The sequence below is a fragment of the Drosophila obscura genome, unplaced genomic scaffold, assembly GCF_018151105.1.
Source record: "Drosophila obscura isolate BZ-5 IFL unplaced genomic scaffold, ASM1815110v1 contig_150, whole genome shotgun sequence".
In the NCBI taxonomy this organism is placed as follows: domain Eukaryota; kingdom Metazoa; phylum Arthropoda; class Insecta; order Diptera; family Drosophilidae; genus Drosophila; species Drosophila obscura.
In genome coordinates, this window is record NW_024542736.1 from 6,749,339 (window position 1) to 6,770,450 (window position 21,112).

General features: G+C 42.2%; 1 protein-coding gene across 4 annotated transcripts in view; it reads left to right on the forward strand.

The window, feature by feature from the left end:
• LOC111066864 (platelet binding protein GspB) overlaps positions 1–21,112 on the forward strand; it is a 62,804-nt gene that overhangs the window by 34,882 nt on the left and 6,810 nt on the right. For all 4 annotated transcript variants that reach the window (XM_022355788.2, XM_022355786.2, XM_022355785.2 and 1 more), the window contains 3 exons: positions 19,702–20,252; positions 20,324–20,591; positions 20,663–21,096. In XM_022355788.2, coding sequence (XP_022211480.2) covers positions 19,702–20,252; positions 20,324–20,591; positions 20,663–21,096 — 1,253 coding nt within the window. The remainder of the gene's footprint in view (positions 1–19,701; positions 20,253–20,323; positions 20,592–20,662; positions 21,097–21,112) is intronic.

Genomic DNA, 21,112 nt, shown 5'->3' on the forward strand with positions numbered 1-21,112 from the left:
ATATGATAATAAAATGCGCCAGTAAGTAGGTACTTTTCCATATGTACATATGTATATATATCGAAAAAATAACACACTAGATATGTAAATTTATGTCTGTTTGCAGCCACTTTTTTCTTTCTTCTACATCAATTTACACACACGAAGGGCTTCAATCATAGTTCGAGAAACTCTTAAAACTGAAATTCCTAAAATTAACTTATAAATGTTACAGTGATCCCATTTTATAGGGATTAACCCAAGTTAGTATTGTAGTGATCTCTCTCCAGGTGGTAGACCTTGTAAGAGTTTACAGCTGGCAGCTACCGCCTCTGGACAACTGACTTATCTCCTGTCGCCGCTGCAACATTTTTGTTGTGGTTTTGGTTTGGTTTGGAGTCCTCTCACCCTATTTTTTGTAGTTTTGTGGCCACTCGGGTCTCCTCCCGGTGCTCGGTTATGCGACACGTCGCTGTGCCCCCTCCCGACCTTCCAATGAAAGTGTTGCGGTTAGCCCCAGACCCAACACCAACACCAACGCAGAGTGTGCTCCCTTTCGGATGTGGAAAGGGGTTCCCCTACAAAAAAAAGGGGGAAAAAATATATTTAAAAAAAATAGTAATAAAAAAAATAATGGAGAGAGAATTACAATTTGAATGCATTGTCTTTTGTGTGTGGCTATGGCCAAAGTGCAATTGCCGGCCCTTCCGTTCAAAAAGCAACTTTTCATGGTGGCTGGCGGGCAAAACCGAAACCGAAACCAAAGCCAAAGCCAAAACCGTTCGATGCCGCACCGATAATAAATTTTCCTCATTGTTGCCTGCCCCCACGTTGTTGCCGCCGCTGTTGCTGCTGCTGCTGCTGCTGCTGCTGCTGGCTTATACACACAACATCATCATAATAAATTTCGCCTGATGTACGACGATAGTTGTTGTACTTTAATAAGCAAAGTGCTTGGGCTGGTCGCTTGGCTGGTTAGCATGCCCCTGTCGCTGTCCCTGCCCCTGGTCCCTGCCACTTGCCACCGTTGGCCACCGTTTGTCCACTTGCCCATGCAACCTGCCGGAGTTTGTTGAACCTCAATCAGCAAGAGCAGCAACACAGCAGCAGCTACGGCAGTAAATAAGTTAAATGCCTTCGAGTGTTAGTTACTGGCTATTTATATATGCCTATATTTTAACATTTTATTTATTACCCATGCACTGAGAAAAAAAATACGCATATGTTTGATATGAATAGATAAAAGTTAGATAATATTTATTCAAGTGACAATTAATTGGGTTATCTTGACAATCTTGACCCAAAAGTGATGGCATCTTTTGATTTGCTTACTTTGTACAATCGAACAACCGATGATAATGAGTCGAGTGTTTGTTTTAAATCAATTGTAGATAAGTTAAACATTTTAAGTAGTGATGGTAAGAGAATATACAGAGATATTCCGATTTTCTAGTTTCTTCTGTAGAAGAGGTGGCAATAATTCTATAATGGCGACTGTACAGAAGGCAAACTGACAACTCAAAGATTTAGTGTACGAAAATTCCTACACCGATTTTATATACATATACAAATTTACGAAAGTATATGTTTGTCGTCGAGATTTTTATCTAGATATTACTCATTTATCTTAAATATTATTGTATACGAGTATCTAATCAATTTCGTTTCCTTTTCACTTTTGCAGGTGAGTTCACATTGCAACAAAGTGCTACCTGCTATAAATAACTGACTTGAGGTTGAGTCTTGTGTCATTCTGGTAAGAATAAAATGGTTGTGTTAACGCATAAATGTTCAGGGTAGGCTAGAAGGCAGTGCTGGTGAATGAAACTCAGAAAACCTTTGAAGATTGAATAGAAAACTTGTTCTTCCTAGGACTAGGCTTTGAGTACAGACGGATATGACAAATCTTTGTTTAAGTGGGTTCCTCTGTCTTATAAATGAAATCTTCATAATTTTATCATTAAATTCTTAATTGCGTTGGAACATATTCAATAAGTTCTGATCGTTTTCTTCAGTGTACACGTCCCTGTTGTCTTATTCAAGCGATAATATGCATGCGTCAACGCTGCTGCCATCGTTATTGCAGTTGTTGCGTCTGCGGCTGCGGCTGCCGCTGCTGACTAAGCGCCGCACATTTCCGCCTTCGTATTAACTGGCTAAGATATGTACGTGGGGTTGTCACTGGCACGTCGGCCATATCATTAATTAAATATACTATATACACATATAAATCTGCGCCTAAAGGTGTTAATTACGAGCTCTGCTGCATGGCTAATAACTGGGCTATACCCACCCACACACAGGCACACCGAAAATATCTGAGAGTACTCGCCGCAGTTGGACGCAAGACAATGGGTAGACACACGCTGCCTAGAGAAATCTATCTCGGATTTTGGCAATGTGTGGGCCATAACTGTAATGGCATCTCATTAGCATTGCATTAACGACACACAATCAAAATTTTTAATGATGAAAAACGTGCCAGGCTTTGGGTCACAAAATTTTTCACAAATAAAAATCCCCCCCCCCCCCCCCCCCCCCCCCCCCCGGGCGGGGCCCCCCCCCCCCCCCCGCCCCCCCCCCCCCCCCCCCCCGCGCCCCGGCGCGCCGCGCGCGCGCCGGCACGCCGCTTGTCTGATCAAAATATACTTATGGGGTCGGAAACGCCCTCTGCGTTGCACCATCCACTTTACCACAATCTAATAACCCCTAACTCTTTTTTAAGAAAAAAAAGAAAAAACAGAGACACGAAATAATAAAATAAATAAATAAAATGAAAAATTAGGTTGGAACTTTCGCGTGTCATCAAAGAACCTCTTGAAATGTGTTTTTGGTGTTTCAGAAAAATACTCTTGCAGCTTTTCACTTTCTTTCGGGCAAAAGTTCACTGCTCTGGGCCCTCATTTCCAGCCATGCTGCTTATTAGCCAAAAACACCAGCAGTAGCAACAGCAGCAGCAGCAGCAGCAGCAGCACCCATTCGCACTCGCACTGCCATTTCATTCGCTTTTTTCTGCTTATTTTTCTGCATTTTTCTCCAGTTTTCGTATAATTTGTAGTTTATTGTTTTTTGTTTTCTCTGCTGCGTTTTGCATGCAAATTACAAAGGCTACACAATAACCGAACCGAGCTGCAACTAACTGCAACTGCGCCACAAAATTGTTGAAATATTTTCACTTTGCTGCTGCTCTCAGTTTTTTTTTTTGTTGCATGTTGCCACTGCCATTAGCCACTGGCACTTGCCACTGCTGCAGAGCTCAGCGCACTCGAAATAATAACTTCATTTTGCATGCCCTTGTCTCTCTGGCTGGGGATATAATTCAATTAGTTTCATTTAGGGTTACTAGAAAGGGTTTAACTCGGATTATAACCATTAAAAACACTTCATAAAAATTATAATGCGTGCATACAACAGATTTTAATGTTTTAACATAAATAAAAAAAAAACATCACCCCATCCTTCTAGACTCTAGAGATACGTTTTGCGGTTTCGGAACCATTAGAAAAAAATATTAAATGTACATGAACTGAACTGCAATTCTCAAATACTTAAAGTTTTGTATATTTTAATCACAACATAATACTGTCATTTAATAACTTAATTGCCAATTAATTTTCTTCTAATTGACATGTGTGGACGATCAGATTTAATGTTTGAACAAACGCTTTCTGTCTCAATCATTTTATTTCACTCCACGTGTCACTCTCTCTTTTCTGTGATGTATAGTAAATGTGCATTGATAGCACGACAATCATCAATAGATTGTGAGTAAAATGCTTCCTTACAAACGACTTTATATCTACTACACATGAGTTAATTAAAAAGGATACAAATGTTTCAAAATATGTAGGTATAAATATATAGCGAAATTCCAGAATGAAATAATTAAAAAATGAATATGAAAATGCTACAGCAAAAATGGCTTAAATTAAATGAGACTCCGCAGCGTCTCCCAGAATTGAATTTCGTGAATCACGCATGGAAAGGGTGATGCTGCTTCGCATTGGCTCTGAAGATGGCTTTCATTTTTTGTTGTTTGTTTTGTTTTTTTCGTGCCGTTTTCCTTTGCCTGCCTTTGCTTTGCCGCTGCGTGCTACTTTGCTGCAGCTGGTTCAGGCGGCTTGGTTATTGTTGCCGCCGCCTTTGTGCATTGTTGCTCATACGCCCCGTTGGGGCTGCTGATTCGCACTCATTTCATTTCGGTGCGCTTCCCATAAAAGCGAAATGCAACTGCCACAGCCATTGCAACAGCAACAGCAGCAACAGCAGGCACCAGCAGCAGCAGAAACTGCAATAGGCACAGCAGCATTGGGAGACGTGTTTAGAATTGGGTCTAAAAATAAACGAGAGAACAGCAACATAAATAGCGCTGACTGGATGCTGGCAAATGTCAGAACGGATGGCTAATCAACATCCAGGCATCGCAGTCGCATTTGTATTCGCAGTTGCAGTTGCAGTCGCATTTGCTGGTAATCATTATTAATAGACGGGCAATTACAACACCCGGCGATAGATGGATGGATGGCTCCCAAGGCTACTCCATCGATAAAACGGGCTATGTATGGAAACAATGGAAACAACTAAATACAAGCCCGATTGCATGTTGGCTAGTAGAAGCAAGCCAACTGGAGGAGGAAACCAGCAAAAAAAAGCTTATAAAATACTCGTACAATATGCGACTGCTGCCACTGGTAATAAATAAATGCGGCAGCTTGAGCCTCAATTAATTTGCCCGCCAGTATTTTCAGCTCTGTTTTGCATGGCAGAAATTAATGCTTGAAATTAGACAAACAAATATTTGCCACTGCGGATCACGACACACAGCGGATTAGAGCGGATCATGCAAGCCAACAGCTAAAACAAATTGCGAAAATGCAACATCCACTTGGGCTATATAAAAAACAATACTATATACATGTGTATATATGTATGTATGTATATACATATATCTGTACAAAGAAGACTCCACTTGAGTGAGCACTGAAGCGGCATGTTGAAAGGTCATTGTCTGCCAATCGAACAGCAGCAGCAACAACCGCAAAACCCCCAACACAATATCAGATTATTAAACACAATCGAATGAAAAACAGTCAAATATAATCTAAAATTTGAGTTCACCGAAGGTTTTATACCCTTTGAAAGAATATTAAAGCAGGAAAAAAAATAAATATACAAAATATAAATAAACACAAGTAAGCACATAAATCAATTTTAAAAAACTAATCTGTGAGACACAGCCACCCAGAATTACTTAAGGTCCCGAATCTTTTAAATGTTTCATAATTCATTCATTTGACTAAGATGTCAATGAATATTGAAAGAGCTATATAGTTATTAATATGTGGGGGTACTCATAAATAGAATTCGTAAAAATTGATACCTTTTCGCATAAAAAGGGTAGAGAAAAAAAACAGCAACCAGACAGAGACCTGGCCAACAACAGCTGGGCGTACACTCTGCTGTCAATCTTTTTTTCTTGCGGTTTTTTTTTCACTTTGAATAAAATTTATAATTAATTTTTCGACTTTGTTTTTGGGTTCTGCCAATTTTTTTTTTTTTTTTTATTTTTTGAAAGTGTTCAGAGTTCTGCGGGCTGTGGCTTCCCAGAGCAGCTGTCCCAGGCCACAGCGACCACGGGACAGCCTTCGGTTTTAATTCTCTTAAGATGCTGGCAAGATTTTAATAACTGGTAATTATGAAAAGTACAGCTGTCGCTGGCTCTTGCCGGCTTTAACTGCATTTAGTCACAGTTTAGTCAGCAGTGCAGGCAAGCTCCGATGGCAGCTTTATGTCTCATTCGTGGCGGGGCCTTGGGAAATCTCTGGCCAAAACAATGGCACAATAAAGACTCTAAGCTGGAAAAAAGTCAAGGCGTTGCCGGCAAATTCCTGAAAGCGGTTTATAACAGTTGTCTGCTCAGAGTCGGGCTAAAAGCTGAGCCAACGTGCAGCCCAGCCAGGCCTTATCAACGGACGGCAACTCACTCTCACTCTTCCACTCCCTCTCTTTCCCTCGTGTCTATGTATGTGTAATGCCATTTTCTCTTCATTAACACATCGGAATTTCACTTTCACACATGTCAGCTGCATTGACATGATTGATTTTTTAGCCCCGCTTTGAATATCTATTTTCTGATTAGTTTTTAGAGCTTTCTATCGTTGCGAGTTCTTTGAAGGATTTGAATGTGACTTGGGTGTTAAGTATTAGGATTGGATTGAGTTGTTGTATGTTTTGTATATTTGTAGAAAATTGTGTATAGCTGAAATTAAAAAAAATAATTTAAAAATTCTCTTAAAGGTACACATCATTTTATACATCCATATTTGATTGCATATACTGACTTTTTTTTTGTCGATATATACCTGTGGTTCTTTATAGATCTAAACTTTATGAATGTAAATTTCGTATAGTTTTGGGAAATACTTATCAAAGCAAAATTTATCCCAAAGCGAAGAGATTTTATTGGTTGCAATTAATTTCGATGGTTCAACTTTCCATCATATCGATCCCTCCAAATCATCTTAAACATTTGTATGTACGTTTGTATGATCCCTCAACTTAATGACGCTCGATAAGCTTAAACCGCTTAAACAGACAGTCGCTGGCAACTTTTGGCTTAGTTGGACTTAGCATGAAACAGAATTTCACTTTCACACCTGTCCAAATGGATGAATGAAAACTTGAATAGTAGCTTAAAACCGATTTGATATTAAACCTATGGCCAGGCTATAATCGCTGTCATTAATTTGGTCTCTAACTACTCAATTTGTTTGGCGTTTGGCTCTTTTTTTTGGTGTTTTTTTATTTTTGCTTTGCAAAAGCAATGGCGGCAGGGGCTATCCTTGAGGCTTACTTTGGCATCGTTGACGTCAAAAATTGTTTGGTCGATACACGGTCGGGGAGAGAGAGAGTACGGAAAATTGTTCCTCTTTGACTTTGAGTGACATTTTCCGTTGTGCGAAAAAAGTGAAAAGTTGTTATTAAAATATATTATATGCACGATGAAAACTCTGTTCGTCAGTTAGAGTGTCAGTTAAAGTTTGCCCGGTGACCGGTTGATGGATACACCTGCTTTCTGGTTATACTTGGATATTGCTATAAATAAATATAATTGTGGTTTTTTTTTTGGTTGTTGTTGTTTTTGTCCAATTTAATGCAAATTACTTTAGACTTTGAGTTGTTTCTTATTTTTAAACTTTTTTGTTGCTTCACCTTCACATTGAGGGTGCTTGTATTAAATAATTAGTTGGCATAATTAGACGCTTTTTGATTGCCGGAAGCAGTTGGCAGCAGGTGGCTAAGTCAAAGGGCTTAATTCAATTTAAAGTCTTCCAACTGTAGCCATAATTAAATTGAACCGTTTGTCATTAATAATTGTCAGACAAGACCAGACAAGACCCTCATACTGTCGTAGCTTCCTCGGCCCATATATGTCGTTCGAAATGTCAGAGCCATAAATTGATCACCAACATAATAATCGATGTGACAATCAGGCGTATATAAAAATTAACCATCAGACCATTTATGAAACACAAAACGCCAAAAAGAAGCCGTATACGAGCCGTACACGTTCTCCGTCCCTCCCTCGGGGGCAATTCAATTGAATTCAATTCGCATTCGAATTGGGTCTATACAATATACAAAACGAGGCTGAAGCCAAATGTGGGCAAGTCCCCCCATCCCCAGAGATGCCCCCCGCCTAGACATATGTACACTCACACATGGATCGCTGCTGTCGAACAAATATTATGTAAATTTCGTTTGAAAAATGGCAGCAAAAACCAAAAACAAAACTGCACATATTGTAGATGAAAATCGAAGCCCCCGAACCCGATCAAAGCGGCAAATTGAAAATCCCGCAGACATTTAAATTGATTATACTACACAAATTTATATGCAGTTTACATAAATATTTAGTTTTTGTTTTTAGTGTGTCTCTGTGCCGGCCCGGCGCCGGCCACTTGTGTCACTTTTGACCAAATTTGGCAGCTTGCTGCAATGTTGTTTCGCTTTGGTATCGCTTTTTGGCGCACTTAAGGCGATCGCAGCTCGCCGCTTGCCGCTCAAACATTTTCTGTAATCAAATAATTGGGCTAATAAATTTGCTTAAAATCGCTTTAAGTGCCTGCGATTTGCACTCAAATCCTGAATAAATATAAAAATAAATCATCTACATACGTAGGCCTCACCTGTCGCGTGTTTGCTGTCAGTTGGCGCGTCCACCTTGTGGATACTTTTCGGATGTCAGAGTGGGCTGGGCATCTGTCGGTGGGAGAAAGATGTGTCGGCCAGTGAGTTAAGTGTGGGCTAAAGGTGGCTGTCTGGCGCCAAACTAAGCCTAGGAGTCATCTATTTAAGGTTCCTATTCTCGTTCCTATTTGAATTAGCCGAAAGTTTAATCAGAATTATTTAAATACCTTGGATTTTCTATGAATGATAAATAAAATCGCATTTAAATTCGAAAGCGAAACGCATTGCTTTTTAATGAAATTTTCTGTGAAAACTTTATGTTTAAATCGGTTTTGCTTTAAACTATGCTACGCCTTCAGTATCTTTCCAAAGAAAATGTCATCAAGCGTATATCCTATAAAATAAATAAATAAAATATTCCCTAGCTCATCAAAGATTTCTGATAAATTCCCAAATAGTAACTTCATTTCGTGCTTTTTATTGCCAGATCTGCCACTCGATATTGCCCCAACTAATGTCTTCTTTTTCCACGGGCGAGGCCTGTGCGCGTGTGTGTGTGTGTGTGTGTGTGTGTGTCTAATGATCTTGTCGGATAGCTCTATCATTTTTCACAGTCAGACTCTCGGCCCACACGAATATCGACCATCTTTGGGGACGTCTCACGCATCTTTTCGTGCCAATTGGCTGGCGGACATTTCGGTACGGTACGGTACGGTACGCTACCATGATGCGATTGTTGGCAACACAAACTCCAGCTGTGTCTTTTGGCTTCTCTACTCCACTGGTCTGTAGGCAAATCCAGTTAAAAAGCCGTAAAGCCATTTTGATTATTTTCACATTGGCAACGGAGATTTTTGTTTTGTTTTGTTTTGTTTTTTTTTCCTGGTCAAAATGCCCTGGACAACAATGGGGCCAGACAATGAAAATCAGTTTTAATGGCTAAAGACCATAAAAGCGTCATGGCTCATAATTCATTTTTGTTGTGGAGGGGTGGTGGGGTGGTGGGGTGGAGGGAGTTTGTGGTGGAACCATCTGTGATTGCGCGCACTATCTCTCCCGGCTCTTGTCGGGCTCTCTCACTGTCTCCGAGGGGTCCCAGTACCACTGTGGCCAGTACCAGTCCCAGCCGTGCCATTTCACACTATCGACGGTTTATCGGCAATTTGATTTGGCTCACTCGCTTTCCGCCGCAATTGGCCCTGGAATCGTAATTGTTATGGTTCAAGTTGGATTTGCAGATGGAGCTGTGCATCCATTCGACTTGGGGATGTTGTCATGGCCCCTGGGCTGCATCGTAAAATTTTCTAAGCTCATTATTTGCTCATATTTTTACAATTGGCCGGCAGGGCTTTGGCTTTTGCATTTGCTTTTGTTGCAGCTGTAAAAAAAAGTACAGATAAAAAAAAAAAACCAAAAAACATGCTTAACGCTATTTCTGTTGCTCTCTGATGACAAAGTGAAAGTTTTTTTCATTTTTGTCTTTGTGACTGCAAAACGTAACAACTAAACAAAGCTGCGGGCCATATATATAGTTTATACATACATATATATATATATATGTGCTTGTCAGATATATATGTATATATGTGCTTGTTGTGGCTGCGCTTGTTTCGGGATGTCAAAGATCACCAAGTCTGAGGGGCCCAGGGAAAAACGACTGAAATCTCACTGGGGTCTCTTCCTCACGCCATTTCTGTGTTGACAGCTCTCTTCTGCGGTTACGTACGAGTGTGCGATAAAAATTTGTCACATCTTGTTAAAGCAGCCGACAACCCAACCGCACGACAGCTGGAAGGAGATGTGTGTGGAGAGCTCTGTGGAGTTTTATTAGTTTTCACACCCTTTAAATGGTCAGGGAATGTCTGTCGGAATGAATGTTGCCCTAGGGACCAAAAGAAAATGTGCAAGGTGCGGTCCAACGTTTTTTAAAATTAAATAAATGAGTGTCAGAGCCAAAAACGTCGAGGAGCTCCATGAAAAAGGCTTCAAGTGGTCTTCTAACCCATTACGATTGTTGCAATAGAAATAACTTTATTCTGATATATTATTATTAATAAATTAGCTTATTCATGAAATTTATTTACAAATTTAGTTCCAGCTTGTAAAATGCTTTCATTCCACATTGTTTGTGTTCATGTGGCCTGAATGAGTAATCATCCGGCAAAATCTTATCAAATGTCAGCCGTGAAATGCAAACAATTATGGGTAGTGCTCGTATCAACGAGAGCCAAGTTAAAAAGAAAACATTTAGGCAGGCAGGCAGGCAGGCAGGCAGGCAACAGCTATGCCATTCCATGGCTATCAGCAAACAACAACGCCCGATAAGCCCAATAGAAAGCCAAATGGCAATTCTGCAATGCGCTTTTAAATTGCGTCGCCATTTTTGGACTATCGGCCAATCGACTATCTATCGACTAAACGAATGCAAAGCGGGCAAACGCAAACCGTGTATGATACAGGTGGGCGCAGCGCTTGAATAGATTAAATCGCTCGCTCTTAGGTTGGATGACGGAACGGCACGGGACGGGACGGGTTTTGGCTTCAAATCGGTGTGGTTCGGTACGGTACGGCTGAGGTGAGGTGCTGACAAACTGCACATAATAAATATAATATATGTGTTTCGTATAAAATAAATCAGAGCTACGAAATAAGTGAAACGTTTACCGGATGTTGGGCAGCTTGACAAACTGAATGAATGAACGGAACGAATGAATAGCGAACGAAGCGGCTGTCGCGAAACCATCGATTGCTCCCCCTCTCCCTCCCTCGCTCTCTCTCTTTGGTTGGATGCATTGACAGATTGTTGGATGTAATCGCACAATCGTGCAGTCATTGGCACATTAAAAGCAACAGCGCCAAACAGAGTGGGAGAGTGGGCGAGAGGGTAACTATAGATAAAGCAAGGCAGAGAGGGTATTCCCTCTGTCTATTTTAGATACTGCTCTTTACCACTCGGGGGTCTGTCTGTCTGTGTGTGTGTGTGTGTGTGTTTTTTACTGGCGCTTTTTGTCAAAGTGCATTGAACAGCGAAATTAAATGCAAGTCTATTAATGCGGAAAAGGGCGTGGCCGACTATTTAGGACGGATCGGCAGCAATCGCACACTGAAATAAACAAAAGCGCTTCCATCCGATATCCGATCGTAAACAAGTGGCAGTGCCATGCCATGCCAGCAGAACTGAAATCAAAGACGCTTGCTTTGCTGTCCATTAAAAACGAAACCGAAACAGAAAGTAAAACTGACTCTGGGGGACGGGAGGTAGTCGGTATGTTAGATACACTGCCAAAGCGATTGGTTCGACAATATTTAATATGATTATTTCTTAAACTGCCTTAAATTCAAAGATGCTCTTGCGGATTACTTTACCTTTTAGAGGATTCTAAATACAATTTAATAATTTTGGTATTTAAGCCCCGAATATTTAATTTAAATATGGTTGTGTTTCTTTTTACTCTGCTCAGTTTTCCCTGATTTTGCAGGGCTACAAACCAGCCATAGAAAAGTGTCATACTCCTCTGCATGTGAGGGTAAATCGTGCAAAATCGTATACAAATTGGTCAACTTCCGGTTGGCAATCGAGAAGCGGTCAACTCCAGTTATCGCGTGACCAGCCAGCGGATGGGGGTGGCCAGGGTGGCCGGGTGGTGAGGTCCAGGCCTGGGCTGGCCTGGCCAAATTATAGTGCCATGCTAATTAACAGAACGAGCGAACAAAAGTGTGAAGATTGTGTGAAAGTTCCGGACACCAAACAATGAAATATTGACAAAACTTAAAAGCGACAACGGCAAAGTGCAGCCGGACAGCCAGCCATTGTCTGTTGCTGTGCCGTTGGGGGCACGGGAAACCTCGGACAGCGCCCCCCCTTGGCCAGTTTCACATGTATTCAGAGACTGGCAGAGACTGCTCCAGCACAGGAAAATCGATTAGAAATCGCCTGGCAAATGACAGCAGAAGAGGTGTGCCCGTTGGCTTTAAACAACGACGAAACAGCGGCAAAAACACTGGAAGTGCCAGCAGCAGCAGCAGCAGCGTCACTGTCAGGCATCGTTGATAGCGTTGATAGTGTTTTATATCCCCGGCAGGAGTCCCCCCCCCCCAAGGATATACCATATGGACAGCATTGTCTGACTATGGTTGGCGCCCCCGGGACTCGCCCGTTTATGAACGTTTATCATCATGATCATCGTCATTATTATTGGCAGTAGCGGCAGGCGAAAGTTTAACCGAAACTGAGAAATAGATGGGTGCGCAAAGACGAGGGGCTTGTGGGGTTTGTGCCAAAAGTGTAATTAAAATTTAAAGCAGTTAATTAATTTAATGCAAAATGCCCCACCAAACGGTGCACAAAAACCAACCAACGCCAATCAGCTGAACTCCCCGGCACAGTGGGCACAGAAAGATGCAAAATGTGACATAAGTTTTTATAGTTATAGTTGAAAGTAAAAGTGTTGGGCAGCAAAGAAGTTTCCTGAACTTTGAATGTACAAATTTCGAGCTGTTTTCTCAATATTCCATTTCCTTTAAATGTTTCATTTGTGATTCGTTTTGGACAGTATTTCTCCCACTTATACCACAGTGCTGTTGCTGCTGATAGTGGTCTTTAGATGTGTTAACCAAGTTGTTATTAAGTTTTGGGCCAGTTTTGTGACTCCGACTTGCGCATAATTTATGTGTTTAATTAAATTTTTGCGTATTTTTTTTGTTTGTGAGCTTGTGGAGTTACATCATAGTCCGTTAGTGCACTGCAATGCTGAATGGGTACTATAAATAATTTTGCTTCATTTCTGTGCTAGTTTATTGGGGTATCCGATGTCAGTGGGATTGGTGGGCAGTGGTCGTCGCTTATAAAGTTTCGTAAGTGATGTAAGAGCAAGAAAAATATATTACAAATTTTCATTTTAGGTAAATTTAATTTATTAAATATTTAAATGTAACTGTATCTGTGCCTTATTGAGACAGAGTGCAGAAATATGTTGTTTAAGTTAAATTAACCATAGCCAGGTAATAGATTCTATGGCTAACAGGAACAAAGTACCGCGTACCAGTGACTGGATCGAATATTTCGAATGATCTTTCACTGTCAGCTGAATGCAGATAACATTCTGTAGGAAGCTGTAATGCTGTAATATTATACGTATGTACATCTTGTCCTTCTCTTTATTGAGGTCTCTGCTCTCTAGTTGCCAGATAACAGCTACAATAAGTCTGAGTAGAGAAGATAAAAATAAAAAAGGCCAGAGACTAGCTTGATAAACATCCCATTCAGTACATTGTTTCGACCTTCAACCGACACAGCTATTTGTCCGCCATAAACATTTGTTGGAAAGAATTGTAATTTTATAAATTTACCTCAACTAAACAAAGGAAAATCAACAATAAATTCAGACAATTACAAGCAAGCATATTACAAGCCATAACAATAATAAATGGCCAACACAAATAAGGAAAAAAAGACAAAAACAAAAAAACACACACATGAAGAGGAAATTTGACAGGCGACGATTTACATTGCAACAGCTGTTGCTGTGTTTGCTGCAAGTAGTTGTTGTTGCTGATGCTGCTGCAACTCCTTTCAAACTTGAGTGTTATGTTTTTTGGCAGCTTTTGTGTGGCGTCCGTTCAACAAAAGCTAACGAAAAATTGTTAATTTAATTACAACACTGGCGTTCCGTTGACTGCTGCGACGATTACCAAAGCGCCGCCAAGCACCAAAAACACATTAGACAATTATTGTTGGTTGGTTTTCTGTCGGTTGTTCGTTTGGTTTGGTTTGGTTGTTTGGTCTTGCCACATATGGAAAATGTGTTGCAAGCGCAAGTTCGTCCGGCTGTACTTACCTTTTGGTAAGCGACCAAAATTTGCTTGCCTGTGTTTCGTTAATGCCACAGAATTATAAAAAATTATTAAAATTAAAAAAAAAAAAGTACATTAAGAGGGAAACTAATGACGGCTAATGGGAAATGGTTTGGAGTCTGGGTTGGACTTGAAGTTTTTTTTTTTTTTCTTGGCGTGGCCCAAGACAAACTTGCAGATGTTTAGATTGCCACACACACACACACACATAGCCGTAGCTACATGCAATTGTCTTTTAATATATCTAACTGGCTGTCAGACCCACTGGCAACGCACAATGCCCCAAGACCCCAGAGACCCTGGCTCGATGGTTGCGTCAGAGGCTGGCTGGCAGGCCAAACCCAAACGCCAACATGTAACTGCATTGGAATTGAATTGGAATTGAAAAAATACGAGTATAAATTGGCGTAGTCAATGTGCCGAGCGATGACTGTTAAAAATGCTATAAGTCATGCATGTTTTTTTTTTGTTTGTATCATGCGGGGGGTGCACTGTTACTGGGGCGGGAGGGTCTTGTAATTAATAAGCGCTCCCAATTCAGAATACCACCGTACAGTGTACAACGCTGTTGAGTCCCGCCAGAGTCTCGCCTCGCCAGTCAGGGAACAGGCAGGCAGACAGACAGATAGACAGACAGACATAATTATATGTTCCCCAAAATACATACTTATTCCAGCTGTTATGCAAACGCATTACTAATTGGAATGGTAGCTGGATAGATAGATGGACAGGGTGAGGGAGAGGGAAAGGGTTACAAAGAGGGTTGCACTTTGAAAATTATTGTAATATTTCGCTGCCAGTCTTTGCATGGAAATATCCAATTAAAACCCTGCGATCGAACAAACAAGCGCAAAAATAGAAATTTCATAGAGCGCTCCACAACGGCGTGTGGGTAAAATCAAAGCAAAAACCAAATCCAAATCATAAGAAAAGAAAAAGAAATGAAAGACCATAAACGTTGGATTGGGATACTCTTGCACGCTCGCGCTAGTTACAGAGAGAGGGAAGAGAGGCCACGCCATCTCCAGCATGGGATCAATGATATCTCGTTTTGCCCTCGCGGGAGATAGTGAAGAGTGTACATTTATTTTCACCCACAATAATTACAGTTCATTCGCAGAATAAATTGTACATATTACCAGTCAATCTATCCCAGACGGGTATGAGAATATTTAATTTGATTATTTATTTATTTATACAATTGTAGACTGAGTTAAATTCTACGTTATAGCCAGATCAACAAAGCCTTCAGAAGGGATTTTATTTGAATTTAGATTAGTTCTGTAAATAGAGACATCAGTGCAAACTGTTTATCAGAACGGAAGTACCCTCTGTAGGGGTATACAAGCAGAGAAACACCGAGAAAAGCGATTTAGAATTACATACAAACATACACATACATATGTACGTATGTGTGCAAGCGAATAAAGCGCAGTGAAACCCGTGTTAGCTAGAGCATAGCAAATAGCAATCGCATCGGCACGTTACGTATAAACAAGCGAAACAAAGAAATAAAGGAATACAGAAAGACAGATAAAGGGAGAGAGGGAGAGGAGACAGAGAGAGAGAGAGAGAGAAAGGTGGAGAGAGTGACACAGAGTGTGTTGCCAAAAAATCGATCAAACAACATTGCGCCCCAGGTCGAGTGCAAAAATGTAGCCCCAAAAGCCACACTCAAGAAATTTTGGAGAAAGAATAGAAAAGCCAAAAGCAAAAGCAAAAGCAACACCAGTGCCAAAGTACAGTTAAATGAGCTGGGAAGTGGTTTTGGTTTTTAGGTATTTCTCTTGTATTTGCTTTCGGTTCTGTCATTGTTTTTACAAGTGGGTGTCCCACTACTACATTGATGACTATGTATGTATGGAGTTCTACCCGTTTATTCCATGATTAATTTGGTTTTGCATTAAATCAAAGTGCGACTTTCTAGTAATGGCAAAACTTCTGTTATTTATGGGGGACAGGTGCTGCACCGCTGGCTCCCGTTTATGGCGAAATAGTTGATCGCTTCTGTGCCTGTGCCTGGGCACTTTGGGGAACTGTAGTTGGGTTCCCATCTATAAATAGTCGTATGGACTGACTGACTCACAAAGGCAAGCCCAAAAACCTTGCTGGCTAGTGCTGTGGTGCTTGTGGTGCTGACGACTCAAGTGGTGGGCAGCCTAATTGAGCGGGTCTGTCGCCCAAGCTCCAAGTGGTGCCTGTTTGTTGCCTGCCTCTCTGTGGCTCTGCTGTGACTCTTTTTTTTTGCGTCTGTCATGGCGCACAATGATGATGATCAACCCAATTGCTGGCATATAATAAAACTTGAGGATGCAGCATTGCGTGGCAGCCACGCAGACGGCAACAGAGATGATAGTTTGCGCCCACGACCAACGAGTACAGCGATGAAGATGATAATGATGTTCAAATAATGATTGGGGTTGATGATCAAACAGTGGTTGCATTTTCCCGGAAATGGCTACCAAAAAACTTGCCCCTTAAATTTATTCTAAATTAAATATTTATCATTGCAAAATAAATAATTAAATAATTATATTCAAAGGGAATTCTAGAAATCATAAATGATATATAATTGCCACATTTGAACCACTGTGCAACGCCTTTTGGGCCAAGCCAGGGCTTTGTCATATCAGCAAAGAGGGGCGCAGCTTGAGGAAGACTCCGAAACAGTGACAGACGCGCCTCGCTCGAGTGACAAGGAAACACTTGTGTCTATAGGGCCGACTGCGGAGTGGATTTTAATTTGCATATATGTATCTGAAATACATATAGCAAGTAATATATCACATGTGTACATAAAGTAGTAGGAGGCAAGGAAACTTTGCTTTTGTTTGGGCCTTCTCTCGAATGGAGTGGAGTGGATTGGATTGTGTCTCTGGCTAGTTTGGGGCCCGTGGGCCAAAAGGCCAAATCCACCAAGTTAATTGAGCAATGAGAGTCTGAAATCATAAAGCCAATGGAAACGCTCGACTGAATGACAGACGACCCGACATTGAGCGGCTCTTGTCTGTCTCTCTCTCTCTCTCTCTAGTCGCATTTTGTGAGTGACAGTCGCTTCGGTTCGGTTCGGGGTCTTGGGGATTGTTTGGTTTCAATTTCGTGGTTGACAATGGATTTTGCTATATAATTACACGATCTTCAATGTGACTGCTCTGGCACTTCCCATACTTTTTGGCTTTGATGTTCGCCACGCTCCAAAGGCAAGTCGGCCAAAATGGAAAAAAAAAAATCACAAATGGAAATGAAAAAAATTAACAACAAAAAAATGAAAGAAACAAAAAAAAAAAGTTTATACGGTAGGAAAAGTGCATTGAGCCATTATTATGCAAGCTGCCATGAAATTATGATTTTTGCTTCCTGGGAGTTCCCCCTGCGCACCCCGCTGTCCAACGCTTTTCCGTTAATTAGCTGTTAAATAATGTCTGGGCCCAGCCAATGGCAGATGGATGGATGGATGGATGGATGGATGTGAATGTGGGCCAATTTTCATGCTTCATTTGCAATGATTTTGCCATTAGGCGCTGACCAACATTTCCGAGCCCGAACTCTGTCCCATCAAGGTGCATGCAACACTCTCTTGCTCTCTTGCTCTCTGCCTTGCTACTCTTTCTTGTAGTAGAACAGACAACGGACAACAGACCCAGTTGCCTGGTTTTGTCTTGTCGTGACTTTTGCCATGCATTCGTAAGTATTTATAGCACTTCGCTCCGCAAGCCAACCCAGTCAGCCAACCCAACCAGCGGTTGTTTGATCAATAGCCAGCCTCAAAGCCGGCCCCGACAAAACGGCTGCCAGGCAAAAATATTTATGTTTATTGCATGTGAAAGTATTTTTTTTTCTCCATTCAATTGAGAAACATTCTCGCTGAGTGAAAGCGGGAAAGCGGGAAAACTTCCACTCGGCTTGACAAACAAATCGCTCGACACTCGTAATTTTTCGATCCAGATCCAGAGCAGATGCTGGACAAGAGAGAAGCAAAAGAAAACGACTTTTACTTGGCGGCCATCTGCTGCGGGTGCCCCGGTTCTAGTTTGGAGTCGCGGGCTTGAACCATAAGCCTTTTGCTCAGAAAGCACTGAAAGCGTCATGGGGTCTGGGACATGATTGTCACAAATTGTTGCATTGAGCTGCATGCATGCACTCTTGCCACAGTTTTCTCCACGGGTCGCCATCGTCGTTGCCAGCAGCTCTCCGGGTGTTGTGCTCTCCAGAGCTCGATCGAACTGAGCTGCAATTCATCAATCATCAATCATAGTTTGTGTGTCATTCACTAATCGTTCGCACTGCTCCCGAACCAGAGTCCAGCAGGGGATTGCCCCACGATGACGACGACTACGACGATGATGATGAATTAAATTTTCTTAATGCAGCTTTAAATGTTGTTTTCTTTTGAGTAATTAACAGTCCCACTGGGGGCCTTATGTAAGGCCACCTCTTCACTTGATAATGACTTGTGCCGAAGTGCCGAAGCGATGCTGAGGCCCAAAGAGGTAAAAGTGCAGCGGACACACACTTGACCACCAAAATACCTACAAAAAACAAAACAAAAACAATGATTCATGGGATTTACTCGAGGTATGAGAATGTGCCATGCGTATAGGAAGTGAAAATAGATTGAATAAATTATAATAATGATGCATAGATTTACAGGGAACTAATACTATCTTCAGCGATCTATTTCCAATCTCTAGAGTCTAGATTATCGTTTATGCAGCATGTAAAACATTGATTGAGTGACTTAGGGAGCATTTGTACCATTTTATCTTTACAATAATTGATTTTAAATGGCTTAATTTGATCAAAATATTCTATTGTTTAACTAATGCGGTTGGGAAATGTTTTCCATCTGTGGAGGTCAGTCGTACAGATACCAGCGTTAGCCTTTGAATAATTATTGTTGATGAGAAAATAAAATCAATTAGCATTGTTCGTGTTTTTTAATAAAAAAAAACTTTGAAATAAAAAATGATTTGAATTTGTTAATAAAAATGCACATGGATTGCAGTTGTAGATATGAATAATATTTGTTTGGTAATTATCTATTACTATAAATAATTGTACCTACTGCAAAATGTAGTTCGAACTACTACAATTTACAGTATTCATGTACAGTTTACAGTTTGTATTGCCTTCGAAACATTTTGAATCATTACTCGAAGGGTTCAGAGTCAGAAAGAAACGAGTGAGTGCAACGAGTGAGTGCAACGAGTAAGTGCAACGAGTGAGTGCAACGAGTGAGTGCAACGAGTGCGAGTTTTAAAGGCATGAGAAAACTGAGACCAAGTGCCTAAGTAAGCGAAGCAAACGAATAACGATTGCCATCGAGTAGATTCGTTTCGAATAATTAAACCCTTAGTAACACTCGAATCAGCATAAGTGACTTGACTGTTGGCAGCGAATTCCGAGTTCCAATTGTTAGTGTCAGGGGCAAGAGTGGGTGTAAATTTATTGGAAATTTATTTAAAACTTTCAATTTTATGGCTCAAGTGCTAAACAACTTTTAATATTCTATTAAAATTTTTGGTTCCTTCCCAAGAAAAACCAAATTGCCGATGTCATTTATGTATTTTATAATTTGTGTTTAATTTGTGTATCAAAATGCTAAGTAGGCCTGAAAATACAGATGAATGTTAAGCTAATAATATATTTCTTCCGTTCGCCCTTCTTACCCTTCTGCAGAATGACGTCTTCGAAGTACCCGCAACGCATGGCATCGACACCACCAGCCACCACCTCAGTCAGAGCAACGGCGAGGGGCACAGCCACGTAAACGGGAAGCTAGCGGGACACTTGGGCACCACTGAGCTGGCCAGCGGGGCCATGGAGTGCCTGCCGATGAGCAGTGCCGGCCATCATCCGCATCTGATGTCGTCGAGCGGTGTGCCGGTGGGCGTTGGGGCAGTGGCTGCCTCGCCCACGGCCACAGTGGTGGTGGGGGCCACGTATCCGCATCATCTGCACCACCATCATCACCTGAGCCACCACACGCCGCACTACAGCAACAGCTACGGGAGCCATCACATCCACGGGGAGCAGACAAAGTCGCTGCAGGAGCTGCAGCACGAGGTCGGTGCCCTGCTGGAGTTCCGGGATCTGGTGATCGAAACGTTTCCCGATCTCAAGCATAAAATGGCCTCCATGTCGGCCAGGCCCTCGACGCCCACCTCCTCAGTGGGCGCCCTGGGCGGCAGTCATTCCGTGGGCGGTGGCAGCTCTTCGTTAGCCACAAGGTGAGTCTGGTGCACCAGTCCCCTGTCTATTGGTCTTGGCCTGTTCTAATTCTCATTTTATTACCCTGCAGACGCGAATGGGAGCCGGGCATACGCATGACGCGAAAACTCTCGCACAAGGAACCGTCCACATCGTCGTCAGCGGCTGTTGCACCGTCCAGAGCGGAGCCATCGTCCTCGTCGCTGACGCGCAGCCGCAGCAATTCGCACAGCGGCAAGAAAGAGCCAAAGAGCGGAGAGAACAACAACGGTAGCGTTGTGCAGGACTCCGGCTTCTCAACGGAGACCAGTTCCTCCAAGGAGGGTCACAGCGCCTCCTCCACCAATGGTGCTATGACGGTGAGTCCCAGTGCCATTAGGTAAACCCCTAATCTCAGCGTGTCTAATCTCTGTTCTATTTGCTCTCACAGGTGGCCATAGCAGCGAATCGGCTGAGTGGTTCGGAGTCCGACGACGAGCTGTTCAATCTGCTGGATGTCATACACCGCAGATCGAATCGTGTGCTCGAAAAGGTGGAGCAGCTGCAGAGCAAGGGCTGCGGCGAGGAGGCGGGCGCCAACGGACTGACGCAGAAGCAGTTCCTCGAGCAGGTGGAGCGACTGAATCGCGAGGACTTCAAGCAGCTGCGCAAGGAGCGCGATCAGCTGCTCGATAAGCTGGCCGAAATGGAGGCGGAGACGCTAACGGCCCGCATCAAGGCGGCCAAGATGAGCGATCGCATGGAGGAGATGATCAGCGTGAAGAAGGATATCGAGGAGCAGCTGAAACTGGCCCTCGCCCAGAAGCTGGAGCTGAGTCTGCGCGTGCAGCAGTTGCAGATGCAACAAAGCAAAAGCTCTTCCAGGTAAGGCACTGCACCT